This window comes from Theobroma umbraticum, unplaced genomic scaffold (genome assembly GCF_002168275.2).
Source record: "Theobroma umbraticum cultivar Fairchild unplaced genomic scaffold, ASM216827v3 scaffold_44.0, whole genome shotgun sequence".
Classification (NCBI taxonomy): domain Eukaryota; kingdom Viridiplantae; phylum Streptophyta; class Magnoliopsida; order Malvales; family Malvaceae; genus Theobroma; species Theobroma umbraticum.
In genome coordinates this window covers 7,275,163-7,285,755 of record NW_018397255.1, presented here as the reverse complement: position 1 = coordinate 7,285,755, position 10,593 = coordinate 7,275,163, and the positions used below count along the sequence as shown (strand labels likewise).

The 10,593-nt window shown below is 35.1% G+C and overlaps 2 protein-coding genes across 2 annotated transcripts; both read right to left on the bottom strand.

Moving 5' to 3' along the window:
* Window positions 1–449: 449 nt before the first annotated feature.
* Window positions 450–5,330, bottom strand: SGS3 (XS domain-containing protein / XS zinc finger domain-containing protein-like protein). The gene is given in 7 exon segments (XM_021419340.2): window positions 450–866; window positions 1,036–1,183; window positions 1,186–1,192; window positions 2,076–2,320; window positions 2,495–2,789; window positions 2,929–3,958; window positions 5,177–5,330. Coding segments are annotated over 6 exon segments (1,935 nt in total). The 5' UTR covers window positions 3,943–3,958; window positions 5,177–5,330; the 3' UTR covers window positions 450–640.
* Window positions 5,331–6,486: 1,156 nt separating this feature from the next.
* LOC110409563 (GDSL esterase/lipase At5g08460) lies at window positions 6,487–8,238 on the bottom strand. The gene is made up of 5 exons (XM_021418943.2): window positions 7,902–8,238; window positions 7,593–7,720; window positions 7,258–7,500; window positions 6,828–7,089; window positions 6,487–6,707 (listed from the first exon to the last, which is right to left on the bottom strand). Exons 3-5 carry the CDS (start codon window positions 7,429–7,431, stop codon window positions 6,487–6,489), a joined length of 657 nt encoding a protein of 218 aa, XP_021274618.2. The 5' UTR covers window positions 7,432–7,500; window positions 7,593–7,720; window positions 7,902–8,238.
* Window positions 8,239–10,593: the final 2,355 nt, after the last annotated feature.

Below are 10,593 nucleotides of genomic sequence, written 5' to 3'. Positions count from 1 at the left end.
TCTTTCCTCTTTTTAAAAATTTTTTTTTTTAATGAGATTACATATACCAGCTTTAATTTGAAATAAGATTATATAAACTAAATAGAAGTTACAATTATAATCAATATATAAATGGGATAAGAGTATTGCATAATAGAGTATATATTAAAGAACAGTTGTTACATAAAATAGAACAAAATCAAATAAAAAGATTGATGGGGGAACTGTAATCTTCAACCTAAAATATCCATCCATCACTCAAACTCAACTCAACTCTCCCCTAGCTGAGTATATATCCTTAGATCATCTACCAATGATTCGATTACTAGTAGTTGGGTTGGAGGATAATTAGGCCAAGCCTATTTACCTCGAATAGGTTGTTTAGCTCTATTTCGAGTTGCCTGAAAGATCAAGCCCCAAATCTCAGTAGGTAGACCAATCATCGAAGTTTTGATCTTGAACCATGTCAATTGTCAAGTAAGCAAACACCATGCATAATAATATCGCAACCATACATGTAAGTCTTAAATAACTATTTCTGTACCCAGATATTCCAACCTTTTTAACATATTCTTTGGGAGGGGAAAATTTCAGTATTGTCTCAAAAGTTGCTCCGGAAACTCAGATTTAAGTCTTTTGCGCATTTTCCTGTATACAACAATCAAGCATTCTTGGTGCTCACTTTTGTGCTATCGGGAGCGTACTTCTCCATTAGGTGGCTCAACTCACTGTCAAACTCTTTCTCCAGCTCTACTTCTTCGTTCCAATGCCTCTGTCTCATTGCTGCCATCTTCTCTTCATGTACTTTAATCAGCTTGTCCCTCTCTGCCACAAATGCCTCCATCTCTTCATTCTGGAACTTTATGAATTTCGCAATTTCATCCGCCCTACCCCCAAAAAACAAAACAAAAACAATTGAATATCTCAAGACTGCAACATGTAGACAAGGAAAGGGGATCTACCAGCACTTCAGTTTATGAGATAAAACTATCTGTTTTCTTCTTGTGTTTAATCCAATTACACAAAGAAATTCACACAAGTATCAAAATTACATACCTGCGCCTGTATTCCTCTGTGTTGTAAGCATTAGGGTTAGATTGCTTGACCTTCTCACGCTCTTGCTGCTGTAGCTTCTCAAAATTCTCTTCCTTCTCATCCCTAGCTTCATGGATAATTTTGATTTGTTCTTTGAAGAATTGCTCTTAAAATCCATCTGGGAAGAGAAGTATAGAAAACAGTTGACATGAAGTGAAAATAAGAAGTGTATTATGTCTAGCGCATGGAAAAATCCCATATAAGACAACAGCATGCTCTTCATCTAACTACTTGGATTCAACCAACCTGCCACTTCTGGACATGGATTGTATATCAAGCTGAAGCAGCTCAAAGTTCTGACTACACACTAACATGCAATCCTAGCCAACAGCTAGATTTATTCTGTGAAAAAAGGGTCCTAGTGATAAACATGGCATATCAATCAGAACTTTCCTTCTAGATTCACAGCAAATTTTTATGATCGCCTCCACCATTATTCACCAGAAATAATTAATGAATGACAAAAACTTTAGGTGAACAAGCAGGACTGGTTTGAGGATGGGTTTTATCATGGATATTGATACATCTTTGGCACAGACTTGCAGTGAGACCCATTTTAGGGGAAGGGCAGGGGGTCATAGGTTTTCAACAGTTGGTGCTAAGCGATTAATGAGACCAAAGCAGCATCTCAATAAATTATCAAATATCTAAGAACAAAATGGCCAAAGAAGGAAGCCAAGTTACCAACCTATCTAAAATTGGAACAAAACACACATAAACAGTGCACTACATGTGAACTGATGGAACCAAGGCAGCAATTTAGTTATACAAGAGCACCTCATATGCAGGACAGAACATGTAAACCGGAAGAAAGTAATCCAGGGCAGAATGACCAAGCAAGTTGCTAAGCCAAAAAACAAAAAGAAAGACCAAGCAAGTTACTAATATGTATTATAGTTTAAAAGTACTAACTAATACGCTAGAACCAAATGTCTAGCACCATATATGTGAAAAATGACACTGACTTACATCTCAACCCAGACAAAATTATCAACAATTACCTCTTCTTTGTTCTGTTCGTGCTGCATTTTCGTTCTCTGTCTTACAATCCTGTTCTCCTCCATCGTCTTCCGGAGCTTCTCACTCACAATGCCAAAAGATTCTTCAAGAGCACTTTTTAGTCTTTGCTCTTTAGCAACCTTGTTCTTGTAAAAAATAAGCTGCTGGTTGTCCTCACTCATTTGCCTGATTTGCTGAACAACCATCTCTTGATAGGATCTCATCTCAAATTTAAGCCTAGATTTGCCTAGTCAACAGCTCAGTTATACAGCACATCAGGTAACTGCATAAGTATCTGAAGGACTACTTATTTGTGAAGAAAATGATATAGAAAAATCTCACACATTTAAAGTTATCTTGCACTTTATTCATGCATTATATCACCATTGTCTTTTGTCAGAGAGAGAGATAGAGAATAAACCTTGACAATGCTGGTTGAAGATGTCCAGGTCTTCCTTTACAGCCATGTAACCGTAAAGTTGGCGCTTCCCACCTGGAAGAAGTAAGACCCGACGGCGTTCCCAAGCCTCCCTATCTGTTCCTTGCTCAGCAAAATGTTTATGCAGACGCTCGGCTTCCAAATAACCCCTTGCTGTGCTCTCAAAAATCAGAACACTCATCCCGCGATGCCCATGTGGACCATATGAGTGTCGAGCCTTCACAGCAGCATATGAGCTGAAATAGTCAAGAAGCTCTTGGTTTCCCATACCAATCCACTGAAGCCCAATGCAATGAACTAAAAGTCAGAGCAGAGTATAGAAAACTATTTCCAATGTAATTAGCAGCAATTAGCTTTATTTATTGCAGTATATCTGAAAATAAAATTGCATTAGATATTATCTCAGCAAGCAGTACCTTATCATTCTCATCTTGTTCAAGCTGTGTGTTCATGATCATGACCATAGGTGGCCAGACTATTTCATAATCTTTTTCTTCATCTTTTAAACCCTTCCACTTCCCAAAAGCTTCACCTGCTGGAATAACAGTAGTACCCCTTCTACGCAACTCCTCATCCAAGAGTTCAGCAAGTTCACGATGAAGTTTCACCCTTTTTGCTCCTTTAGTTTTTGCATGTGTCATTAGAGGCTGAAGGCCTCGATACCAGTCAATGGCACCAGGACCTCCTTGGCATGCTGGGCAGTGCCACTGCCTTGCTGGGTCATTGATCTCCTCAATGGTCAAGCTATCTAAACTTTCAAAAAGTTTCTTAAACCATCGGTTCTTCTTTCTTGTCTCATGGCTCTTTTGACTAGTATCTGAATCAAAGTCATCTGTAAGAAGTTCATCATCGGACTCATCAACAGCATTATCATCTGAGTCATCCTCAACATCTTCAATATCATTGTCTTTTTCGACCTCAGTGCTAACACTGTCTTTCCCATGGCCATCTTGTAAACCCTTGGCTGGATTAGAACCAGCTCTAGATTGCCAATTCCATCCATGCTCAAGAGGTGCGCGAATGACAGGATGCGGAGGCACATGATTGTTCTCAAAACCCTTGTTGAATGTTTGGGGTCTTGTATTCCCTCTGCCAGTTGCCATCCTAGAATCAGTATTATGTGTCACCCAGGCATTGCCAGAGGCTCTTCCTGATCCAGCATTGCCCCACATGCCTCCAAATGGTTTAGGATTAGAATTTTGAGGACCCCAGGGTCTTGCAGCACTGCTTCCAGCTCTATTCTTAGACTTCCTCTGAATAACCTCCCACTCTCCATCATCTTGTGCAGAATCCAGGCTCATGTCTGCAACACCCTGGCTTAGCTGCTCAACCTTGGGGCTAGAGACTCCAGTTACATCTTTCCCCTTGGATGATGGGTTGATCATGCCACCAGCTACAAAAGAGTTTCCACCCCCTTTTCTTGAACTCATCCTCCAACACAATCCTCTGGTGAAATATGAGAAATTTGATTGTTATAGGTAGAAGATAAGTCTAGAAAGAAAGCAAGAAAATCTACAGCAATTAACCATGAAAATGTTGGGAAAATGGTGCTGTCTGAAAGTGTCTTAAAACTATTAATTGGTTATATGATCATGATCATCATATCCTTGTCAAACCACAAAGTCAAAACCATTGTATCTATGATTCTCAATTACAAAGCACCTATTTCTGCCAAGCATCTATTTCTGCTAAACTTCACGTAAAAAGACCAAATCAGATACCCATTGCATTGGCTCAAAAAGTAGCCTCAAGTTTTCAAATAGAAGATTTATAAGAGTCTTGTTAACATCTGAATTTAATCAAACACAATAGGAATTAAATGTATACAACAAAAAGATTTCAAAGATTATAAGCACTCAGTTGTCATGGTTCTGAAAGGCGGAAGCCCAGAAAACAATTTATTGGCATCATTGCTTACAAAAACTCTTGTAGATATAGACATTAGTCATTTAAAATTTTTATTCCTTGTTTTATATTTAAATTGAGATAGCCAAACATTAACAATGAAGCATTTCTTAATGAAAACCATTTCCCCCAAAAAGTAGTCACTCTATAGTAGCTTTCCCGTTACCAGAAAAAGGAAAAACTATTTGAGAGAGTGTGTGGGTTACACTTGTTGAGATACAAATGAAACCTCCTGAAGAAAACAAGAAGTCAAAAAAATTCAAAAGAAAACAAAACAAAACAAAGAAAGAAAGGGAAAAACAAAACCCTAAACCCTAAGCAAACAAAAACTCAAAACTCATATTCTAAAAACATTCATGTTAAAAAAAATATAAATAAAACCGAAAATTCTATATACTTAAATGCATCCGGAATCGTCGATCCACATCCCCCCCACCCAAAAAAAAGAGAGGAAAATTAACACCTCCACCACTGCAAAGAGAAAATCAAACGAATCCCAAGAAGAAAAAAAGCTCCAAAATATAGTCATCTTTTCCATAAAAATGTCGATAAACTGAAAAAACTTTAAAAAAAAAACACACATTGGTACGCAGAGCCGTACGTACGCATTCAAACACGTATAGAATCCATTGCTCTTTCAAACACATATTGCTCTCTCTTTGCATGTAAAGAAAAAAAAAGCATAGAAATGGGTATATTTAGCAAAAATCGTAAGGATCGGAAAGCGATCGTAACGAAGGAGGAGGAAGAACAACGTACCAGAAACGACGACGGAGTTTGTCGTATGGGCGGCGAGTGTGACAGAGGAGTGAAGACCGTAGAGGGTGAGAGTCACTAGAAAGGAAATGAGAGAGAATTGCGTGAAAGAAACGCAGGGACTGAGACCGGCATTTATAACGCGTCTACTAAGGAGTGTCGGATTCCAAACACAAGTTAAATTTAATTTTCAACACGGTCTGAGCACACCTCAATTATTAAAAGAGTTGGTACTAATTCTTACCTCAATTTCATCTTAATTATTTGTAATACTTGACATTATATGTTATTCAATTTGTGGGTAAATAAATCAAACTTGGCATAATTTTATGTCATTTTATCAATTTATTCATTATAAAAAGAAAAAATCGTGTATTATGAAATTATATAATATAATTATAAAAAAAATTCTTGTAATATTTTAAGGAGATGAATTATATATATAATTAATTTTATTTATAATCTAATTTTGATTAGTTAATAGTGTTTTAATCTAATTAGTGAACAATATTGTCATTCAAAAAAAATTAATTAACAATATTGTAATAGAATTCTAAGTATTATTTTTTAAAAAAATTTATATAATTAGTTTGCAAAACTCTTAATTAATTCATTTTAATTTATAAATTAATGTTTGATGACACATCTGATTTAAAGTTTTTAATCATTGAATGAAAATTCTTTTGCAGTGTTCTTAAAGGCTCCAAATGTAGACGTTATAAATGCGTTTCGAGGATGGGGGCAGTAGCATAGTGTACCCACAACCACCACAACCACCACCACTAGACCAAAGTCGATCATCCCTCTTCCTCTCTTCTCTCGTCCCGTGGACCTTTTTCCTCTCCTCATCCTTCCATCCTTTTCTCCCTCGCCCCCTCGTGTTTTTCCCTCTTCTGAAGTTGAATTTGGGGGAGGGGAAAAGAACCTTTCAGTACACTTGTCACGCGTCATGTTGTGCTTAATGGTAGTGCAGGGTTTGTGCATGCCAGCGTGGGGAGGGTGAAATATCTTGGACGGACGACTGACACTCTTATGGTAAAGACAAAGGAATACTCCCTGGTCCCTGCCTACTGGTAGAAATGGATTTCTTGTGATTCTCTCCTGAACCTCAACTGCGAGGTGTTTTTCTTGTGTTTTTTCTTCTTATATTGACGGAAAAATCAAAGTGGAGTTTCCTTTTGCTTTTTAATAGTAATATGAAATTAATTAATTTAATAATAAATTACTAGTAATCATGACAGTTCATTTAAAGACAAAAATAAGGGTGATGCTTCTTTTTGGCCCTGCACTCATAACGTGAGTTGGAGCAGAAATCAGACTTGAGCCATTTGTTTTACATTGATGGGATAGCAAGCAGATTGGGAGGCTGAGTATGCCTCTTGGGCAATAATCTCATTGAAAGCTTGGGTTGGATGATACGCATCCCAGAAGATATATTCATCCCTATTCGAGCATGGGATTGAAAAGGGAAGACAAGTCATTTGCCCTCTATTTCTTCCAATGCCACAACATCCTCTATCCGTGGTAGTGAATCCTGCAAAATCAATGCTAGTTTGTTAGAACATTCTTAATTAGGATATTTGACTGAAATTAACCCCCAAGAACTAATAGGTTGATGCATGGTTTTGGTGAAGACGATTTAAGGAGGACTTACCGTAAGTGGCAGGACTACCTAGTATGTCATTGAAGGCTCCATAGGTATTGCCATAAACAAAAATGGCCCCGGCGTCGGTGTGGTTAGCATTTAGCTGATCAACAAGAGATTTGAGCCGCTTATTGAACATTCTCACCATATCATTAACGGCAGATACACACTTCCCTGGTGGAGCAAGATCCGTAGCTAGCTGATTCGGTATGCAACCAAGGGGGCCAATGCCCGCCAACAAAAATTTTCTCAATCCTAATCTGTATGGTGCCTACAAATGAATCACTTTCACTGCGTTAGAGTCATATTTCAGACCCTTTTTCACTTACTTCAGCTTTCAAGAAACAATAAACATATATCAGAAATCAAAATTATTTGAACACAAATTCTCCATTCTTGAGGACATAAATATATATATGATTGAAGCAGATTGTCTTACCATAATTTGCCCTGCGTAATTCATTATAAGAAGATCAGCATAATCTTCAGGATTGTAAGTGGAGCTGGAGGAATAAAATGAGGGCTTGAGGTAATTATTGATGTAGTCATTGCTACCAATGTTCATCACAACTAAGGACTTTCTCAAATACTGATTCAGCTCCTCCTCATCCATTTGGTTTCTCAGTTGGTTCAATGTACTTCCCAAATTTCGAACCTGCTGACTCAAGCTGAACCTGTCCCCCTGCGTCACGATGACTCGTGCGGTGAAATTAAGTCATTCATTCATTGAATCAAGAGATGTTTAAGGAAACCTAAAGTTGGATAAGAATTTACTAGATTTAGTCCGCTTTCATCAAGGATCCCTGCTGCTGCTGAAGCCTAGTTTACTCCACTGCGAACGGCACTTTCTCCAGTGAAAGTTACAGTGAATGCTGGAAGAAGAGGGAGACCTAACAAATCTCCTGCAAGATGTATACATGTAAATCATAATAATAAGTTTATTAAATGACTTGTGGTGGGATTTATAAAGTCTTTTTGATGTTTAAATAATTTTGTTAATTCAGTTAACTTCTATTAACTGGTGACATATTCAAGTTCTAAAGTTAGCTCTATGTATATAATAATAAAAAAAAAAGAAAGTACCAAGGAAATCTACGATGGTTTTTCCGTTGGAGAACCTCCCAGTTGGTCCTCCTTCGAAATCAATACCATAAGGAAGATAGTTGGATTTTGCCAAAGAGCTCAAGCCGTTATTGTTCCCATTATCCACCAATTAATCTCCCAGCACAAACATTCCCGGGAACTGGGCCGGCGCCCATCCAACGTCCATACCAGCTGACTCTGAGAATGAGACTGCAAGCAGCAAACAGATAAAGTTCATCATCATCAGGGACAACTTTGTTTTCTATGATCTCCTCCTTTGAAATAGTATAGACAAATGATCCTGTGAATGAGAGGTATTGATGATGCTTCCCTTAGAAAATTTGTTAAAACGGCTTATTTTAAACATCCGTGAATCAGCTGTGGTCCTTTAAGGAGAGAGGGATGATGCTTGCTTGCTTCATAATACTCATGGTTTTTAGCAAGCTATTTGCATTTTCTTGTCCCTTTAGCCTATCCTTTGGGTTGGTCCGTTAGTTCAGGCTACTTTGGGAGAGCACCTCTTCTCATATTTCAAGCCCCTCGATAAAATTGTGACATGCCTTTGTACTTTTTACTGAGCTTAACAGTTATTTGACTTAATACATAGCAAGAAATTTCCATGGAAAGCGACGGCTTTTTTCTGTTACTTGCTTGTCAACTGGGCTTTCCCTTCCTTCACAACATCCACACCTGCCAGCACTTCAATTTTCTATGGACCTTATACTATAACGGGCACCAAGCTCGAACTCTATGGGCGTTTAGTACGGTGTAAGTAAGAAAGATTTCTGTATTTTAATTGACCTTATACTATAACGGGCACCAAGGTCGAACTCTATGAGAAAATCTTTTCATTGCAAAGTGATTGTAGCGAGTAAAGTAAATAGTATTTTTTAAAATTATTTTCTTTTTTTAAGATAAAGTTATAATTTTTTGTGAAATTATTTTTTACCATAATCTGATCCTCTCGTTTCTTTTTTTTTTAAAAAAACAATCTTCATATAAGTGATTATAGGTTTTTTTTTACCGAGTTTAAGCTTGTACAAAATAGTGATTTTACCAACAACATCAAAATCCATATCAAAATAGGCATCTCCTTTTGGCAAAAAGTAAGCTAAAAAACTTTGTAAATGTCAATCACATTTTTCTTATATATTTATTTATTATTGTAAAAAACAATTTTATAATTTTTTACTTTAATCAATTTTTATAAAAAAAATATAAATTTAAGAATTTATATTAAAAAGAAAGCAAGTATTCGATTTTATATTTTCATCAATAAAAGTAATTTTATAAATTTATATTATATTTTCAATAAAATACTTTCAAATCAAATATTACAATATAATTTTTTAACAATCATATTTCCTATAATCATCACTTTCCTAATTTACTAAACGTTACAAAATTATATTCTTAATAATCACATATTCAATAATCATATTTAATAACGATCATATTCCCGACAAAATATCAAACTTCACTTTTAATTTTTTTTTAATTCAAGTAAAAATATAAATGAATTAGCAACTACACAGTATTACTCGTCAAAATGGAATGCAATGAGAATTTATAGTACTATATAAGTCATATTTAAAATAGTGTATGTGTATTCTCAACCATATGAAATAACTAAAAAGAGACAATAATACTTATTTCAGATTTGATTAGAACAAACTATTTGACTGATATATATATATATATATATATATATTCCTATAAAAAATATCAAGCATGGTAACAGTATTACCTCCAAACCGTTCCAAAATTGAACCGCTATTCCTATGAGTCAAATTATCCTATTTGGTTTACGAAAAATATGAAGGAAAAGAAAAAAAATTGTATAATACTTAATAAATTCTTGAATTATTTAAATAAATATTTATATTTATATTGCACTTAATTAAGTTTTTATATGTTTATTTTAAATTAAATAAGTCTTCATAACTATTGATTAACAAATTATTACTAGTTAAACATTAATTATAAAGTTTTATTTGAATTCAAATAAAAATAAAAAGATTTGATTACACATAATAAAAGAGTTATAATTTATATAAATTTTTTTTAATAATTTAAAATAATTTTGTTGGACATTACAGAGTCCTTCTTAGGTAAGTAACACTTTCTTCGGCGTTAAGTTTCAAAGGTTTTAACTTTAGTGGACTTTAATTGAGAATTTGAGATTGCTAGTCTGACCTAGCAAGACTTATTGCTGGAGAGAATTTTGATTAAGGCTTGTGCTTGGGCCTTGTAGCATTGGACCTTATCCTATCACCAAGTCATAATTAATTGAGTAGCTAGCTTCCAATCAATTAGTACTTGTCCCCACATAGAGACGAATTTAATAGTTTGCCTAAAAATTAAGCTTATTTGTTTTTAATGAAATCTCTTATGTTTTAAATTTTTTATGATTTAAATTATTAAAAGAATTTGATTTATTTGGAAAGATAAATTAAATGATGAGATTTGAATGAAAGCCGTTGGAACAGTAAGCGTGTTTAAGTAATCCAAAATTATTATCACATTAATTATTATTTAATTACGGCTAAAAGACAAAAACTGGTTTGAGATTACCTTTACAAGTTTCCAAAACACTCTCTTACTCTCTTTAAGGTTTGATTGAAAATAAACTTATCTCCCTGAAAAGTAATAGCGGTAATTACCAAATTTACTTTAGATGAAGATACTAATT